This window comes from Mercenaria mercenaria, unplaced genomic scaffold, assembly GCF_021730395.1.
Source record: "Mercenaria mercenaria strain notata unplaced genomic scaffold, MADL_Memer_1 contig_4956, whole genome shotgun sequence".
NCBI lineage: Eukaryota > Metazoa > Mollusca > Bivalvia > Venerida > Veneridae > Mercenaria > Mercenaria mercenaria.
Window position 1 is genome coordinate 1,946 of NW_026463227.1, and position 21,226 is coordinate 23,171.

A 21,226-nucleotide genomic window follows, 5' to 3' on the forward strand; every position below is an offset into this window, starting at 1 on the left:
CTGTGACCTTGAACTTTCATGACCTGCATGAATCACTTTATATAAGACAGTAAGGTTAATCTGATGACCATAGACAATCATGCTCTGTAGACTGACAGCCAAAGGCTAAAACATTCTCAACTACTGGTCTGAAACAATTTTTATAGTCTCAGGGTCATTTTAACATGGAGTTTTGACCCCAAAAGCCTTGGGTGGGGGGTGGATGGGCTTGGGGTGGGGGTAAAGCAGGTGTCATAAATTGATCAAAGGTATTATTTAGTTTGGCAGCCATAAGTCCACACATTCTCCAATTTTGAATGGCAACCATTTGCAGTCTTGAGGTCGATGTGAACTTTATCTTACTGACCTCTAAATTAACAGTGCAACCTAATGACGACAGGCAATCACCCTATGAAGCTTGACCACTATAGGCCGAAGGGTTTTCTAGTTGTAGAGCTGTCTCCAAGTCACTGTGAATTTGTTGTTTGACCTACTGATCCAAAAAATAATACAATTATCTACTGACCACAAGCAATCATCCTATTAAGTTTAACGACTGCAGGCCTAAGTATTCCCTAGTGTTTAATCAGAAACCAAGTGGCCTAGTGACAGACAGACAGACAGACAAATCAATCTACCAATATAACCTCTGTAAAGATGTCTCTGTTCTTCAATGAAAGTAATATTTTGATTTGTTTTCTTTTTATATACATCTACTAAAAGGTACAATTACAGAAACTACTAAAACAATTTCTGAAATTTAGTTGCGTAATATCTATGAAAACATATTAAATGCAAAATGATATGCTTTTTCAAAAGATTATTTTAGAAAGTTTACTGTGAGTTTTTTTGGTTTTTTGTTTCTGTTCCTGCACCCATCTCTAAGCCTCTTGCAGAAAAAAATCTAATAAATGAAATGATGAGTTGTTAGTAATTGGTTTCACATTCATTCCAAGGTTCAAATGAAACTGTTCCCTCGTTTATTCTGTGTTTTCTCTTAAAACAATATCTTGGAAATCAAAACTTAATATTAACAGTTACTGGAAAAATCTATATTTCCACTCATTTAGACTGCAAATTACTCAAACTGTTTCAATACTAAGTTTGGCTAAGGTGATCAGTTAACCTAATTAGATACTATGGATTCAAAACCAGTAATTGTTTATTCTCCAACAGTTACCGATAATTTTCCCACATGAATTAGAAATCAGCAGTAGTGGATGACTGACTTCAAACATACTGTCTTTTATCAAATAATTATAGACAACATTTGCCTCAACCATGATCAAACTTGTGACTGTTCAACCAACAGTCCTGTGCTCTACATACTGGGCTAAACCGGCAGGCACATATAACTAATAACTCTTAATGAACCAGCAACAAGCATGTAATGCAACATTTTGCTGGTGTTCTCTCCTCCTCAATAAATTCTCTCCGCAAAGAAACAAGATAATTAGAATGTAATGGAAATGAGCTACTTTTAGATTATTTAAGCCCTAAGCATTTGCCTTATTTTAAGATACCTCAGTTTTGCAGCTTATATAATGCCAAAACATAAACAAAGGACAAACACAGTAATTTTCCCCAAGACAAAGTATTGTCCAAAAATGTATTTATGTAATTCACCATGTAGAAAATTTTATAAATTTTATCTTTCCAAAGTTGTAACTATAAAGACAAACAAGAGCTGTCGGATGACAGCGCACTCGACTATTCGAAGAATTGATTGAAGAATGGGGTCAAAATATTTCCATAGATTTTCAGACAAAAGAAAAAATGGATTAAACAAAAAATGTTCCTGTATTTGTGGATTTCGATTAGTCTTGCACTAAATGGCAATGTGTGACCATGATGGCAAAATATGTTAAGTTATATGTTAGGCAAAATATGGACTTGTATGAAAAATTTAACTAATTTCCAAGTCCAAAAAGGGCCATAATTCAGTCCAAATAGTTGACAGAGTTATGTACTCTTGCCTACAGATGGAAATCATGTTGATAAACTAGTGTTAAAAGTTTCAAAGCCACAGTTCAAATAGTTTTGACAAAACGCTGACTTGTAAGAAAAACATAACAAATTTCAAAGTCCAAAAAGGGCCATAATTCAGCCAAAATAGTTGTCAGAGTTATGTACTCTTGCCTACAGATGGAAATCATAATGATAAACAAGTGTTTAAAGTTTAAAAGCCATATGTCAAATAGTCTTGACAAAACATGGACATATACAAAACAGAACCAATTTCCAAGTTCAAAAAGGGCCATAATTCAGCCAAAAAAGATGACAGAGTTATGTACTCTTGCCTACTGATAGAGACTATTATACTGAACAAGATATAAAAGTTTCAAAGCCATATGTCAAACACTTTACACAAAATATAACCTGGTACGAAAAACTTAACCAAGATTTCTATGTCAAAAGGGGCCATAATTCAGCCAAAATGCTTGATGGAGTTATGTAATCTTGCCTACAACTGGACATGGTGATGGTAAACAAGTGTTGAAAGTTTCAAAGCTTTATCTCAAAAGACTTTTTCAAAATGCAGACTGGTACGAAAAACTTAACCAAGATTTCTAAGTCAAAAAGGGGCCATAATTCAACCAAAATGCTTGATGGAGTTATGTACTCTTGCCAACTGGACATGGTGATGGTAAACAAGTGTTGAAAGTTTCAAAGCTTTATCTCAAAAGACTTTGTCAAAATATGAACTGGTACGAAAAACTTAACAAAGACTTCTAAGTCAAAAGGGGCCATAATTCAGTCAAAATTCTTGAGAGAGTTATGTACTCTTGCCTATAACTGGACATGGTGATGGTAAACAAGTGTTGAAAGTTTCAAAGCTTTATCTCAAAAGACTTTGTCAAAATGTGGACTGGTACGAAAAACTTAACCAGGGTGTGACGCCGACACCGTGGTGAGTAGGATAGCTCTACTTATTCTTCGAATAGTCGAGCTAAAAATCTAGACTTTGTATTCCTGCTAAAAAATCTCAGTGATGATTTGTTATTCACAAAAACCTTTTTTTTGCACTTGGAAGAAAACAATATCAAATACCTTAAAATTCAAAAGCAGTACATTTCTTCAGAACTTAAAGATATTTTACAACTGTTATCCAATGTAATATTTAGCACATCTGTACTCAAACTGACTTTATCATTTGCACCAGTTTATATACAACCATCAAATGATGATAAAAATATAAATGTCAAAGGCTATCTTAAACAGGCTAAAAACCTGAAAAACATTTGTACATTAGCGATAAAAATACATAACATTCTACACTTTTTAGTGCTAGTATGTCCCAAATGAAATCCTTACATCTATACATATTAATATTCTGCTCATTTTATTGTCAAGATAAAACAATTTTATCTAAAGTACTTATTTCCACATTTCAATTTCAGCGTTCATGGGAAGTACTCACGTCATGTTGGAAAGTTTTCAAATAATTGCAGACATGTTCAAATGACAATTCATACTGCACTGAAATGTATAACAGTTCTTTTCTCCTCATCTTCGCTTCTTTTCAACCTTTATGATCTGATAACCATGCATATAATTATCCGCACTCAATCCTTTTTACACAGAATGTTCTCTGTAGGCAGAACCAGTTGGTGTAACTGAAAGAAAATGTTGCAGAAATGAACTTTTTTTAAGGTATATCTACTTAGAGATGGCAGGTGAACCACACCAAGCCAAGGCATTCTTTATCTTTCTAAGACATAATAAAACTTCACCACCGTAAAAAATCAAACTTAGCTTGCAAAGGCTCACTGTTTGACAATATCAATGACATAGTTGTCAAAATTTTATAACTTTCATAAAACGTGTACACTACATGAATGAGAATATGAATGCAGAGTGCATGATAAATAAATGATAAGCAAATGTGAACTAAACCTTTAAGATCCGTACCCCTAACTCAAAGGTCTAGATCACATTTAGAACTAAACAATAGCTAACAAGATCTTCACCTTGTTATTGTGAATGTTTGTACCATTACTATCCGTGCATACATAAACTAGAAATGTGTCCATGGGACACAGATGCCCCCACTACATGACATTAGTCAGGGGCCAGAACTCCTACAATACTGAATGAATCCGGATGCGAAACCCCAGATGCACAACTACACATGCTGACCAACATTCCTGTAAACTTTGGTGATTCTAGGTCAAATACTTTTGGGGCTATGCGCGACACAACATTAAAATGACCAATTTTTTACTAAGTCAGGGGCCATAACTCCTACATGACTGGATGAATCCGGACGCGAAACCCCAGGTGCACAACTACACATGCTGACCAACATGCCTGTAAAGTTTTGTGACTCTAGGTCATATACTTTTGGAGCTAGGCACGACACAACATTAAAATGACCAATTTTTACAAAGTCAGGGGCCATAACTTCTACATGACTGCATGAATCCGGACATGAAACCCCAGGTGCACAACTACACATGCTGACTAACATTCCTGTAAACTTTGGTGATTCTAGGTCAAATACTTTTGGAGCTATGCACGACACAACATTAAAATGACCAATTTTTTACTAAGTCAGGGGCCATAACTCCTACATGTCTGGATGAATCCGGACGCGAAACCCCAGGTGCACAACTACACATGCTGACCAACATGCCTGTAAAGTTTTGTGACTCTAGGTCATATACTTTTGGAGCTAGGCACGACACAACATTAAAATGACCAATTTTTACAAAGTCAGGGGCCATAACTTCTACATGACTGAATGAATCTGGACGCGAAACCCCAGGTGCACAACTACACATGCTGACCAACATTCCTGTAAAGTTTTGTGACTCTACATCAAATACTTTCAGAGCTACGTGCGACACAACATTTTCGGAAGGACGGACGAACGGACGGACGGAAGGACGGACGGACAAGAGCAAATCTATATGCCCCCCCCAAAGTGGGGGCATAAAAAGTTACAGAGCAGGCAAGAAAAATTACCTTTTATTTTTTACCTCTGTGTGTACCCCTGACATTTGAGCTAGGATTTTGGATTATGCACACGACACATTGTCTCGTTATGGTGGTTATTGGTGAAATGTTATATGAGTATCCATGCATGCATAATGTGTCTGTAGGACACAGGGTGTGCCCCCACTGGTACATTTGTCACAAGTAAGCGGCAATAATTCGAATGTTTGCAGTCTTAAGGGGGCTATAGCCTCAACAAACATTTTATATAAAGGATTCATTAGTCTAGGCCATATACTTTTTTATTTATTTATTTACTTGGGTTTTACGGCGCATCAACACAGTATAAGTTAACTTTTTGAGCTATGCGCATCAAAAACAAAAAATCCACCATTTTGACTATTTCAAGGGCCGTAACTGTGTAATTAGCATTAAAACCTCAAGACAAATGCCAAGTGTGCAAGGTCACATCGTGATAAAGACTCATGCAAGGTTTTATAAATTTACATCAAATACTTTTTGAGCTAAGCACGTCATTAGGTGAAAATGTGCATTTTTTTTAATATTTCAGGGGCCATAACTTCTGAAATAGGGGGTGGAGCCAACACGCAAGTTTATATCATGAAAAAGACTCATGCAAGTTTTCATCAATTTATATCAAATATTTCTTGAGCTAGGTGGGTCACAAGGTGATAATGTGCATTTTTGACTATTTCAGGAGCCATAACCTTGAACCAAACAAAAAATATGAGCTGCACAAGTTCATAGCGTGATAAAGATTCATGCAAGGTTTCATCAATTAATATGAAATACTTATTAAGCTAGGCGCGTCACAAGGTGAAAATATGTATTTTCGACTATTTCAGGGGCCATAACTCTAGAAATGGGGGGGGGGCGGAGCTGGACGAGAAATAGGAGGTGCACAAGTTCATACAATGATTAAGACTCATGCAAGGTTTCATCAATTAATATGAAATACTTTTTGAGCTAGATGCATCTCAAGATGTGTATGTTTGACTATTTCAGGTGCCATAACTCTAGAAACTGGGGGCAGAGCAAGAGAAAAAATAGAAGGTGCTTAAGTTCATATCATGATAAAGACTCTGTAAGGTTTCATCAATTTATATAAAATACTTTTTGAGCTAGGAGCATCACAAACTTCGGACAGACAGACAGACGGATGAATGGACAAGACCAAATCTACATGCCCCTCTCCACTCTGTTGTGGGGGCACAAAAACTTATATGAGCGGACGAGGTTGTGACCTTAAATCTTAGACCTCTAAATTTGACATTGGCCTTTGTATTTGGGGTCTGGCAGACAAGAAAAATGACCTTAAATCTCTGACCTCTTAAGCTCGTCAAGAGTTACGGGACTAGATGCTAAGACCTAGTTTTATTAACTCCAAATAAACGTTAGAAGTTTTAATTCAATACTTGCATTAGTGTTTGAGATACTAACTTGTATGCAAAACTTTAACCGGGAGTTTCTAAGTCCAAAAGGGGGCATAATTTGGCCAAAATACATGTCAGAGCTATGGGATTTGATCCTGTGAGGTTGTTGACTGACATTGAAAAAGAAGAAAATAAGTTTCAAAGCTATGCCTTTAAACAATAGTTATATGTATTTGCATGCAAAACTTTAACCAGGATTTTCTAAGTCCAAATTGGGGCAATTTGCCTTTAAACAATAGTTATATGTATTTGCATGCAAAACTTTAACCAGGATTTTCTAAGTCCAAATTGTGGCAATTTGGCCAAAATGCATGTCAGAGTTATGGGACTTGATGCTATCACCTAGTTTTATAACCTCAAAGATACATTTGAAGTTTCAATTCAATATCTTCATTAGTTTTGGAGCAAAAGGGGGCATAATTTGGCCAAAATACATGTCAGAGTTATGGGACCTGACCTAATGAGGTTGGTAATTGACCTGGAAAAAAACTGTTTCAAAGCTATATGCCTGTACGTACTTGCTTGCAAAACTTTAAACAAAGTGTGATGCCTACACCAGGTTGAGCAGAATAACTCGGACTATACTTTGAATAGTCAAGCTAATAAAAAACACAGGTGAATCCAGTATATATTAACAATAAACAATTACTATATACGTTTTGTACCTTATCACAAAGGCTAAGTTATAAATTTTCGTAATTGCTCTCACCTATTCCATCATCTTCTCCTTCTACAAAACCAGTTGTGCTATGCTCAGTCACATCATCCGCTTTCAACAGATTCATAGACAATCCTGAAGGATCTACAACCATACATAAAGATAAATTTAGTATACATAGCAGTACAGGTGGTGGCATTACCTAGACTACAATTCTACGAAATCTATACCTTGCCAACCATATCAAAACCACAGCTGTTTATATTTATATCATCAAAACCTTCTTGGAAAAACATTATACATCATCTTTTCTTTTTGGTTTAACAGCACACCAACACAGTTATAGGTTTAATGGTGACTTTTCAGCTTTGCATGCTAAAGAAATACCTAAGTGCCCCTTCAAGCAATATGTCAGGCACAGGCAGGCAACTAGGTAGAACCACCGACCTTTCTCCAACAAGCAGGATCGATTTCGCAAGAAAGAATTCTACACCCAAGTTGAGGTTTCGAGGGGCAAGTGATTCAAAGTCAGCAACCTCAACCACTTGGCTACTTAGCCCTTCCTTTACCTCTAATTCATGCGGAGATGTTGGCAGTTAATTGCTGAGAACAGGTAGGTGTTGATACAGAACCAAGTAACAATGAATAGGCTAAGTTCCTACCGTTACTGAAATAGTGTTGAAGAATTGCGCTAAACCTAAAACAAAGAAAACCTTCAGTTTTGCAAAGCTATGTTGCTATCTGGTAAATTGATTTCAGCAAAGATGCAGAATTTTGAACTTTATACAAAAGTTGCCAACACAAGTGCTTGTGAAATACATGCATTTGAAATTCTCAAATTAACAAGAGGGCCATGAGACGCTCACTTGTCCTATACTGTTTGACCTTGGTTCTTACCAAGTTTGGTGAGTATCCATCCAGCAGTTATTTATAAATCCTCAAAAGGTTTTACTACAGTTTTAGCCAAGTGCATTTAATAATTGCCTTTTGAGCAAACAGGTTTGATAACAGGGCCAAATTTCAAAGCCAGAAATAAGCAAAGGGTTTGGAAGCCACAGGTCCACAGCGGGGTCATTGTGCTGAGTGGTTTTGTTTTTAAACTTGAGAAGATCCATCCAAGGATGCTTTGCAGGTTTATAAAAGAAATTGTTAAGAGTTGTTTCCTCTACTTTAATCACTGATGGCCCCTAAAAGCAGTCAAGCAAAATGATTTAAACAAACTTGCGAAATGACCATTCAAGGATGCTGCAGATAAAGTTTGATGAAGATTCATGAAGTGGTTATGAGAACAAGTCCTTTCAAGATTTTTCTACTTTGAACACTCAGAAGGGGTAAAGTGGAACTATTTGAACTACCTTAACAGAAAGATATTACAGACCAACTCTGGAGAAGACTGAACAAGTCATTTGTGAGAAAAATTGTTTAAAAGGGTTTTTTTTTCTATCTTTTGCTTTGGTGGCCCCTTAGAGGTGTCAAGCAGAAACACTTGAACAAACTTAACAAGAGGGTCATGATGACCCTGGATCGCTCACCTGAGTAATATGAGCTATATGTTTCAAATGTCAAACTGATGATAAAATATTAAGAAAATCAGTAGGTCACATTCATGGTCAATGAAATTCAGTTTTACGATTTGTGTGCAAAACTGTGTATGTCATCAAAATTTCAAGGCTGTATCTTAAAAAACAAGAAAGTAGGTCAGTAGGTCAAGGTCACAGTCAAGTGACATCATATTACTTGGGGTCATCAGGTAATTATAATTAAACAGTCTTGGAAATAGGATCAGATGATTTTTTAAGTATTTTTTCCAATATAACTCACATAATAACTAAGTGACCCCAGGGCGGGGCCTCTTTTAACCCCAGGGGCATAACTTGAACTATTTTGGTAGAGGACTACTAGACAATTCATCATACCAAATATCAAAAGCATAGGTCGTATGGTTTCAGACAAGAAAATTTTTAAAGCTTTTTTCCTATATAAGTCTATATAAAACTTGGGACCCCCAGGGCAGGGCCTCTTTTCACCCCAGGGGTACAATTTGAACAATTTTGGTTGAGAACCATAAGACAATGCTACAAACCAAATATCGAAGGTCTAAGTGTTGTGGTTTCAGAAAAGCAGATTTTTAAACTTTTTTTCCTATATAAGTCTATGTAAAACTTGGGACCCCAGGGCGGGGCCATATTTGACCCTAGGGGGATCATTTGAACAATCTTGGTAAAGGACCACCAGATAATGCTACATACCAAATATCAAAGCCCTAGGCCATGTGGTTTTGTACAAGAAGATTTTCAAAGTTATCCCTATATAAATTTATATAAAGCATGTGACCCCCGGGGCGGGGCCATATTTGACCCTAGGGGGATCATTTGAACAATCTTTGTAGAGGACCACTAGATGATGCTACATACCAAATATCAAAGCCCTAGGCCATGTCGTTTTGTGCAAGAAGATTTTCAAAGTTTTCCCTATATAAATCTATATAAACCATGTGACCCCCGGGGCGGGGCCATATTTGACCATAGCGGGGTAATTTGAACAATCTTGGTAGAGGACCACTAGATGATGCTACATACCAGATATCAAAGCCCTAGGCCGTGTGGTTTTGTACAAGGAAGATTTTCAAAGTTTTCCCTATGTAAGTCTTTATAAACCATGTGACCCACGGGGCGGGGCCATATTTGACCCTAGGGGGATAATTTGAACAATTTTGGTAGAGGACCACTAGATGATGCTACACACTAGATATCAAAGCCCTAGGTAGGCCTTGTGGTTTTGGACAAGAAGATTTTTAAAGTTTTTCCTTTCAGTTGCCATGGCAACCACAGTTCTGCATGGAATTCAATTCTTTGAACAATTTTGAAAGGGGACCACCCAACGATCATTCCTGTAAAGTTTAGTGTAATTCTGCCAAGTGGTTTTCAAGAAGAAGATTTTTTAGGAAATCTTGACCGACGGACAACGCACGACGGACATTGAGCGGTCACAAAAGCTCACCATGAGCCTTTGGCTCAGGTGAGCTAAAAAGGTGCCATCCTTCAAAGGATGCTGCAAAGTTTGGTGAAACTCCATGGAAGAGTTCATAAGAAGTTATTTAAAGCTTTTTCCTATTTTGACCCATGAACCACGCAAGCAAAACCATTTAAACAAATTTAGGGAAGTTCAGAATGCTACGACGATTCATCAAATTGTTCAAAGGTTTCTCTGTTTTTAAATTTCAGACAGGTCCATAAAAAGATACTAGAAGTTTGTTGAAGATCTATAAACACCTTCATGAGAAGAAGCTGTTTAGATGTTTATATTTAGCTATGGTCTCCTCTAACAGATATCAAGCAGAACCATATCGACAAACTTCAGAGAGGTTCATACAAGGATGCTATAGACTTAAGTTTGGTAAGTTCCATATGTGGTTCATGAGAAATTGCTTTTTTATGACATGTTTCCAATTTTTAGCTCTGATGGCCCCTAAAAAGGATCAAGCGGAACTATTTGAACAAACTTGAGGGAGGCATCATTTTCCATCTGATCTTAATGAAACCATGTCAGAGTGTTTGTTTCAATGAAATCTATGTCAAATTAAAGACTGGGTTATCTAGGGTAAAAGCTAGGTTAGATGAGTAATGCATGCATGGTTCTGCAAGCACAATATCATGTACTAAACATTGCTGATATATACATACTTTTTTATTGACATGTTTTTATGTTTATGTTTTTGTTGGGTTTAACTCACACCAACACAATTTTAGGTCATATGGCAACTTTCTAGCTTTTCATGTTGGAGAAAGATGTCGGGTGCCCCTCTGGGCATTATTTCATCACAAGGTGGGTTCCATAATTCAGCTGGATGGCTTCCTCACATGAAGAATTCTACGCCCTGAGTGATTTATTTTGTTGGGTTTAACGCCGCACCAGCACAATCAAAGGCACACACATTGATGAGGGGCAAGTGATTTGATATCACTGACCTAACCCACTCTGCCGTGGAGGCCACTTTGTAAATGATTGTTAAAATATCTAGTAAAAGATTTATAGTGTCCTAAGATCTTGTTAAGTCCCGCAAAACATACGAACTGAAGAAACTAATTTTTTACTTTGTTTTACCTCAGATGACACTGAAATGAACTCGAGATTTTATTGCTGCAAACATTCAGACTGAAGTTCATTGAGACTTGGCTGAGGAATGTTGACAATAAAATTGTAGAGGACACATGACAGCAGTGAAAGGTGTATCTGAATAGCTCACACTGAAAACTTTCTGCTCCGGTAAGCTAGAAATATTTTTACAGGAAAATGAACAGCTGAAAATGGATGCTGGACTATCCTCCCACTTTTTTAACTCACCCAAGAATCAGGCAATTAAGTCATTTATGCTAGGTAATACCTTGGCCACCAACTGCTCCTTCAAGCCGGTCTTCCTGCCTATCCTCCCTTCTGTACTGCCTCTCTTCATTGACCATCTGTCCTACATCTGAAGCTTGCCATTCTCCACTTACCTCCATCAGAATTTCCATCAAATCAGCAGCCTTACAACCTTCAATGTACAAAAAGAGTAATTATCCTTTGTCTAGAAAACATTTATTACTGAAGATGAAGTAATCCTTTATTATATACGGTATAACAAAATATATATCTGAATTTCATCCTTAGCTTATAGCAAAGAAAACAAGAGGGCCATGATGGCCCTATATCGCTCACCTGAGTTAAATTGCTTGCCTGAACAAATTTCTTTGTTAAAGCTTCAAAAACAAGAAAGAAGGTCAGACTAGGTCATATTCATGGTCACTGAGTCAGTTTTAAAATTAGTGTGAAAAACTGTACATGTCATCCAAATTTCAAGGCTGCATCTTAACAAGAGCTGTCACTAATGGTGACAAATGCCCCCGCAGCGCCTTGACCTTTGACCTGGTGACCTTGACCTTTGACCTGGTGACCCCAAAGTCAATAGGGGTTGTGTACTCAATAATTACTATGAGCATGTGAAGTTTGAAGGTCCTCGGTGCATTGGTTCGCAAGTAAAGTGCCTTCATGCAAAAAGTTAACATTGGCCCCTGTGACCTTGACCTTTGACCTGGTGACCCCAAAGTCAGTAGGGGTCGTGTACTCAATAAGTACTATCAGCATGTGAAGTTTGAAGGTCCTGGGTGCAGTGGTTCGTGAGTAAAGCGCTTTCATGCAAAAAGTTAACAGTGGCCCCTGTGACCTTGACCTTTGACCTGGTGACCCCAAAGTCAGTAGGGGTCGTGTACTCAATAAGTACTATCAGCATGTAAAGTCTGAAGGTCCTGGGTGCAGGGGTTCTCAAATAAAGTGCCTTCATGCAAGTTAACGTTGTGATGAACTAATGAACGAACAGACGGACAGTTGAAAACTAATATGCCTCCCTTTGGGGGCATAAAAACAAGAAAGTAGGTCAGTAGGTCATATTCATAGTCAAAAAGTATGTTCTAAGATCAGTGTGCAAAACTGTACATGTCATTCAAATTTCAAGGTTGTATCTTAAATAGCAAGAAAGTAAGTCAGTAGGTCAAGGTCACAGTCGGATGACCGTTATCACTTTGGATCATCAGGTAAATATAATTAAACAGTCTAGGAAATATGATCTGATAATTTTTGAAGTATTTTTTCCTATATAACTCATACATCAAGTAACCCCTGAGGTGGGGCCTCTTTTCACCTCAGGGGCATAATTCGAACTATCTTGTTAGAGAACAACTAGGCAATGATACATTCAAAATATCAAAGGCCTTGAACTTTCAGACAAGAAGATTTTTAAAGTTTTTTCCTACATAAGTCTATGTAAAACTTGGGACCCCCAGGGCAGGGCCTCTTTCACCCCTGGGGCATAATTTGAACAATTTTGGTATTAGACCACTAGGCAATGCAACACACCAAATAAAAGCATAGGCCTTGTAGTTTCAGGCAAGAAGATTTTTAAAGCTTTTTCCTATACACATCTACTTCAAACTAGGGAACCCCGGGGCAGGGCCTCTATTCACTCCTGGGGAATAATTTGAACAATCTTGGTAGAGGACCACAAGGCAATGCTACATACCAGATATCAAAAGCCTAGGTCTTGTGGTTTCAGACAAGAAGATTTTTAAAGTTTTTTTTCCTATTACAATGTATACGTCTATATAAAACTAGGGGAACCCGTGGCAGGGCCTCTTTTCACCACAGGGGAATCATTTGAACATTCTTGGTAGTGGACCACAAGGCAATGCAAGTTTTTTTTCCCCTATACAAGTCTATATAAACTATGTGACCCCCCTGGGTGGGGCCCTATTTCATCCTAGGGGGATCATTTGAACAATCTTGGTAGAGGCCCACTATATGATGCTACATACCAAATATCAAAGCCCTAGGCCCTTTTGTTTTTGACAGGAAGATTTTCCAAGAGTTTCCCTATATTAGTCTATAGAAACAATGTGACCCCCAGGGCGGGGCCATATTATATCCTAAGGGGATAATTTGAACAATCTTTGTAGAGGCCCATTAGATGATGCTACATACTAAATATAAAAGCCCTAGGCCTTATGGTTTTGGACAAGAAGATTTTCTAAATTTTTCCCTATAAAAGTCTATATAAACCATGTGACCCCCGGGGTGGGGCTATATTTGATCTTAGGGGGATAATTTGAACAATCTTGGTAGAGACCCACTAGATGATGCTACATACCAAATATCAAAGCCCTAGGCCCTGTGGTTTTGGACAAGAAGATTTTTAAAGTTTTTCCTTTTGGTTACTATGGCAACCAGAGTTCTGTATGGAATTCAATTCTTTGAACATTTTTAAAGAAGATCATCCAAGGATCATCACTGTGAAGTTTCATCAATACTGGCTTGGTGGTTTAGGAGGAGATGTTGTTTAAAAGAAAGTGTGGACGGACGCCGGACGGTGAGCGATCACAATATAGCTCACTCTGAGCCTTTAGCTCAGGTGAGCTAAAAATGGAAAGGGACATTTTTCAATATGGATAATCATCATTACAAACATGTATGATTGTAAATCTCTTGCAAACTCATTTGAAGGCTCTCAAGAATTACTACAATGGCACATATTTTGGCTAGTCAAAATTTAGCGAATTTGGAATATTGAAAACTTCGCGACGCTTTATATTCGCGATATTCTAAAAATACCAAACTGCTTATTTCGCAGTCAGGTGTCCATAACAGTTACACATCGAAAAATGTTACCTTTGGACAGGTTTGTGAAACAATTATATTTATACTGATCTATGATACTAGTACCATAAAGATCAATTTCCAATAGTAGTATCCTGTAACAAGAATGTGTACATGTAATAGAGTTACCAATATCCCCTACCTTTCACAAAATGTATTGCATGCCAATAAAACATCTTCTAAGTAAAGGGCAACCTAATAACAATATGTATCAATCATAACTAGATACCAAATTTTTCATAAAGATGTTTTGTAGTTTGAAAATGTCTAAAACTCTATTATTTATGAATGCTTTCAAATGTTAATATCTGTATTTTAAAGATTCAATGTGATTTAATTTTTTTCAATTGGTAAAAAAAGATAACTAGAATGTGACTGTAGGAGAAAGGGTGTGCCCCCACTGGTACATTTGTCACAAATAAGGGGAAATAATTCCAATGTTTGCAGTCTTAATGGGGTAACAAACATTTTATGAAAAGAATTCATTATTCTAGGCCATATACTTTTTGAGGTATGAGCATCACAAACAAAAAATCCACTATTTTGGCTATTTCAAGGGCCGTAACACTTTAATACGCACTAAGATTCTCAAGAAGAATGCAAAGTGTGTAAGGTCACATCATGATAAAGACTCGAGCAAGGTGTCATGAATTTACATCAAATACTTTTTTAGCTTGGCAGAATTAGGTGAAAATGTGCATTTTTTGACTATTTCAGGGGCCATAACTTTAACAAGAGCTGTCCGTAAGACAGCCAATGCTCGGCTATTCAAAATATTGAAAATGTTACCCTAAATGTTAAAATATTTATAGAATTTCAATCTAGCATCTGCGCTTGTAAAGTTTCAATTAAATATCTGCATTTGTTCTGCAGATGTGACTTGCACAAATAATTTGCCAAATATACATGTCAGAATTATGGGATTTGACCCAGCAAGGTTGGTTATTGATCAAGAAAAATTAACAAGAGGACCACGATGGTCCTGAATCGCTTACCTGTCCCCACATAACCCAGTTTTAAACCGAGTATGACATCGTTTTTTCTATTATTTGACATTGCGACCTAGTTTTTGAGCTCAAGTGACCCAGTGTTGAACCTGACCTAGATATCATCAAGATAAAAATTCTAACCAATTTTCATGAAGATCCATTGAAACATATGGCCTCTAGAGAGGTCACAAGGTTTTTTATTATTTGACCTACTGACCTAGTTGTTGATAGCATGTGACCCGGTTTCAAACCTGACCTAGATATCATCAAGGTGAACATTCTGACCAATTTTCATGAAGATTCATTCAGAAGTATGGCCTCTAGAGAGTTCACAAGGTTTTTCTATTTTTAGACCTACTGACCTAGTTTTTAACTGCAGTTGACCCAGGTTCGAAGCTGACCTAGATATCATCAAGATGAACATTCAAACCAACTTTCATACAGATCCAATGAAAAATATGGCCTCTAGAGAGGTCACAATGTCTTTTTTATTATTTGACCTACTGATCTAGTTATTGATAACACGTGATCAAGTTTCGAACTTGACCTAGATGTCATCAAGGTGAACATTCTAACTTACTTTCATGAAGATCCATTGAAAAGTATGGCCTCTAGAGAGGTCACAAGGTTTTCCTATTTTTAGACCTACTGACCTAGTTTTTGACCGCAGTTGACCCAGTTTCAAACTTGACCTAGATATCATCAATATCATCAAGATGAACACTCAGACCAACTTTCATACAGATCCCACGAAAAATATGGCCTGTACAGAGATTCCAAGTTTTTTTTTGTTATTTGACCTACTAACCTAGTTATTGACGGCATGTGACCCAGTTTCAAACTTAACCTAGATATCATCAAGATGAACATTCTGACCAATTTTCATGAAGATCCATTCACAAGTAGGGCCTCTAGAGAGGTCACAAGGTTTTTCTATTTTTAGACCTACTGACCTAGTTTTTGACCGCAGTTGACCCAGTTTCGAACTTGACCTAGATATCATCAAGATGAACATTCAGACCAACTTTCATACAGATCCCATGAAAAATATGGCCTCTAGAGAGGTCACAAGGTTTTTTTTTTTTTTTTTTTTTTTTTTTTTTTTTTTTTTTTTTTTTTTTTTTTGGTTGGATTTAACGTCGCACCGACACATAACAGGTCATATGGCGACTTCCAGCTTTGATGGTGGAGGAAGACCCCAGGTGCCCCTCCGTGCATTATTTCATCACCAGCGGGCACCTGGGTAGAACCACCGACCTTCCGTAAGCCAGCTGGATGGCTTCCTCACATGAAGAATTCAACGCCCCGAGTGAGGCTCGAACCCACATCGATGAGGGGCAAGTGATTTGAAGTCAGCGACCTTAACCACTCGGCCACGGAGGCCCCCCACAAGGTTTTTTATTATTTGACCTAATGACCTTAGAGTTTTTGAAGGCACGTGACCCAATTTCAAACTTGACCTAGATATTATCAAGGTGAACATTCTGACCAACTTTCATGAAGATCCATTGAAAAGTATGGCCTCCAGAGAGGTCACAAGGTTTTCCAATTTTTAGACCTACTGACCTAGTTTTTGACCGCAGTTGACTCAGTTTCGAACTTGACCTAGATATCATCAAGATGAATATTCTGACCAATTTTCATAAAAATCCCACAAAAAATGTGACCTCTAGAGTGGCCACAAGCAAAAGTTTACGCACGCACGGACGACAGACCGGGTCACATGCTGTCAAAAAAGCTCACCTTGTCACTATGTGACAGGTGAGCTAAAAAGAGGGTCATGATGACCCTGGATCGCTCACCTGTGTAATATGAGCTACAATTTTCAAATGTCAAACTGATGATAAAATATTAAGAAAGTCAGTAGGTAACATTCATGGTTTTACAATTTGTGTGCAAAACTGTGAATGTCATCAAACTTTCAAGACTTTATCTTAACCTAGAAATGTGTCCATGGGACACAGATGCCCCCACTACATGACATTAGTCAGGGGCCAGAACTCCTACAATACTGAATGAATCCGGATGCGAAACCCCAGGTGCACAACTACACATGCTGACCAACATTCCTGTAAACTTTGGTGATTCTAGGTGAAATACTTTTGGGGCTATGCGCGACACAACATTAAAATGACCAATTTTTTACTAAGTCAGGGGCCATAACTCCTACATGACTGGATGAATCCGGACGCGAAACCCCAGGTGCACAATTACACAAGCTGACCAACATGCCTGTAAAGTTTTGTGACTCTAGGTCATATACTTTTGGAGCTAGGCACGACACAACATTAAAATGACCAATTTTTACAAAGTCAGGGGCCATAACTGCTACATGACTGAATGAATCCGGACGCGAAACCCCAGGTGCACAACTACACATGCTGACCAACATTCCTGTAAACTTTGGTGATTCTAGGTCAAATACTTTTGGAGCTATGCGCGACACAACATTAAAATGACCAATTTTTACAAAGTCAGGGGCCATAACTTCTACATGACTGAATGAATCCGGACGCAAAACCCCAGGTGCACAACTACACATGCTGACCAACATTCCTGTAAAGTTTTGTGACTCTACGTCAAATACTTTCAGAGCTACGCGCGACACAACATTTTCGGAAGAACGAACGGACAAACGGACGGACGGAAGGACGGACGGACAAGAGCAAATCTATATGACCCCCCCAAAGTGGGGGCATAAAAAACAAGAAAGTAGGTCAATAGGACAAGGTCACAGTCAAGTGAAATTATATTACTGGGGTCATCAGGTAATTATAATTAAACAGTCTTGGAAATAGGATCAGATGATTGTTTAAGTACCGTATTTTAGTGTGTATAGGTCGCACTTTTTCTACCCATTTTGCTGCCTGAAAAAGTTCCTGCGACCTATACGACAGAACATTCCCAGCAGTTTTTTTTTTCGGGCCAATTTTCTGACCGTAGCTCTCGCAAAATTACGTGCATCTGTTACGAACGAACAAAATGGATAAAAAATATCAATATCGGCGGTTTTTCAACCAATAGCGGTTACTTTCAATAAAATATATCGTAAATAACCCATACAGACTATTAAAATTACGAATGACTTTAATTCAAAGATGTTTTTGCAGTCTGAATTACGTTTGTTTCTACTTTCGTTTTACTGGACGCTATTGACATGTACTCCGGGTTGGATAAAATACGGACAGATCCGTCCTCCATTCCAAACATTGTTTATACTAATTCTTAGTGTATTAAAAAGCTTGAATGATTATTTTTTACTTTTGATTTTTAAATAAAAGAAAAAAATCCAAAAAGAGATATTTTGTTAATCTTTTTACTCAGAATCAAAAGAACGCGGTTAATTACATGACACGGAAAGGTGTTATAATTGCTGTGCAAACAATTCACACTTAAACTTGCATGATAACAGACGTCTGCTGCCAATTAGTGTCAAAAAGCCGCTTTTCTTTGATGTAGTCTGTTACCGATACTACTGTTGGCACGAAACGGTTGGGAACGAAAATAACACAGTCCGATTTCCACCAATCAGGTTCTGATAATAATTCAGTCCGCGGCATCAATATGGCCGCCGCCATAACTTTTTTGCCGGTAAATATTAAATATTGCTGGGGAAAAAATCCGAAATTTAACTGCGACTAATACGCTAAAAGTTAAATTTTCCGACCATTTCCAGAGCAAAAATTAGATGCGGACTGTACATTACCGCGACCTATACACACCAAAATACGGTATTTTTCCTATATAACTCACATAATAACTAAGTGACCCCAAGGCGGGGCCCCTTTTAACCCCAGTGGCATAATTTGAACAATTTTGGTAGAGGACTACTAGACAATGCATCATACCAAATATCAAAAGCCTAGGTTGTATGATTTCCGACAAGAAGATTTTTAAAGCTTTTTCCTATATAAGTCTATAATATAAAACTTGGGACCCCCAGGGCAGGGCCTCTTTTCACCCAAGGGGTACAATTTGAACAATTTTGGTTTAGGAACATAAGACAATGCTACAAACCAAATATCAAAGGTCTAAGTGTTGTGGTTTCAGACAAGAAGATTTTTAAACTTTTCTTCCTATACAAGAATATGTAAAACTTGGGACTCCCCAGGGTGGGGCCATATTTGACCCTAGGGGAATAATTTGAACAATCTTAGTAGAGGACCACTAGATGATGCTACATACCAAATATCAAAGGCCTAGGCCATGTGGTTTTGTACAAGAAGTATTTTAAAGTTTTCCCTATATAAGTCAATATAAACCATGTGACCCCTGGGGTGGGGCCACATTTGACCCTAGGGGGATAATTTGAATAATTTTGGTAGAGGACCACTAGATGATGCTACATACCAGATATCAAAGCCCTAGGCCCTGTGGTTTTGGACAAGAAGATTTTTAAAGTTTTTCCTTTCGGTTGCCATGGCAACCAGAGTTCTGCATGGAATTCAATTCTTTGAACAATTTTGAAAGGGGGCCGCCCAAGGATCATTCCTGTGAAGTTTGGATAAAATTGGCCTAGCGGGTTATGAGGAGACGTCATTTAAAGTAAAAGTTTACGGACGCCGGATGCTGGACGAAAAGCGATCACAAAAGCTCACCTTGTCACTCCGTGACAGGTGAGCTAAAAGCAAGTTTCAAATATATATGCCTTTAAGTAATAACTGTAAGTACTTGCACACAAAACTTTAACCAGGATTTTCTAAGTCCAAAAGGGGGCATAATTTGGCCAAAATGCAGGTCAGAGTTATGGGACATGATGCTATCAGCTAGTTTTATAACCCCAAAGATACATGTAAAGTTTCAATTCAATATCTGCATTAGTTTTGGAGATAGTAACTTGAATGTAAAACTTTAACCAGGATTTTCTAAGTCGAAAAGGGGGCATAATTTGCCCAAAATACATGTCAGAGTTATGGGACTTTATCCAGTGAAGTTGGTAACTGATCTAGAAAAAGAAAACAGGATGGCCATGAAGGCCCTGTATCGCTCACCTGACCTAGGAATCATCAAGATTAACATTCTGACCAAATTTCATTTTCATTAAGATACGGTTATAAATGTGGCCTCTAGAGTGTTAACTAGCTTTTTCTTTGATTTGACCTGGTGACCTAGTTTTTGACCCTACATGACCCAGATTCAAACTGGACCTTGAGATTATCAAGATTAAAATTCTGACCAAGTTTCATTAAGATTCAGTCACAAATGTGGCCTATACAGTGTTAACATGCTTTTCCTTTGAGCAATAATTCAGCCAAAATAGTTGACAGAGATATATACTCATGCCTTCAAATAGAAACTGTTATAATAAACAAGTAATAAAAAGTTTCAAAGCCATATGTCAAACACTTTACACAAAATGTAAACTGGTAAAAAAAAACTTAACCAAGATTTCTAAATTGAAAAGGGCTATAGTTCAAACCAAAATCCTTGATAGAGTTATTTACTCTTGCCTAAAACTGGACATGGTGATGGTACACAAGTGTTGAAAGTTAAAAGCTTTATCTCAAAACACTTTATCAAAATATGGACTGGTACGAAAAACTTAACCAAGGCGTGACGCCGACACTGATGCCGTGGTAAGTAGGATAGCTCTACTTACTCTTTGAATAGTCAAGCTAAAAAATACAAAAAAAAGATTTATCTTCAAAGATGACCTTGACCTTGAGCCAGAAGTCTGATTCTTACATGCAACAAATCATTTTGTTTTGGTGACTGTGTCGTGTCAAGTTACTTGAATATTCCATTCATGCAAAGTAAAGTTATTAACCAGACTCAAAATAAAATGACCTATTATTTTTTACCTCTGAATATGACCTTGACCTTAGAGACAAGGGCCTTGGTCTTGCAAGTGACACATCGTCCTATTATTGGGAACATCTGTGTCATGTCATACTGAAATCATTTGATGAATGATAAAGAGTAATAGACCAGAAATGAAACTGATGCTCAAAACTTTTGACCTCCAAGTGTAACCGTGACCTTGGAGCTAGGGGTCTAGGTCTTGCGCATGACATGTCATTTCA

The 21,226-nt window shown here is 37.6% G+C and overlaps 1 protein-coding gene across 1 annotated transcript in view; it reads right to left on the reverse strand.

The window, feature by feature from the left end:
- Window positions 1-644: 644 nt before the first annotated feature.
- LOC123529471 (centrosomal protein of 152 kDa-like) overlaps window positions 645-21,226 on the reverse strand; it is a gene marked incomplete at its 5' end in the record, with an annotated part of 56,312 nt that continues 35,730 nt past the window's right edge. Inside the window, 3 exons of the mRNA XM_053535626.1 lie at window positions 645-3,596; window positions 7,081-7,173; window positions 11,414-11,563. Coding sequence (XP_053391601.1) covers window positions 3,556-3,596; window positions 7,081-7,173; window positions 11,414-11,563 — 284 coding nt within the window. The remainder of the gene's footprint in view (window positions 3,597-7,080; window positions 7,174-11,413; window positions 11,564-21,226) is intronic.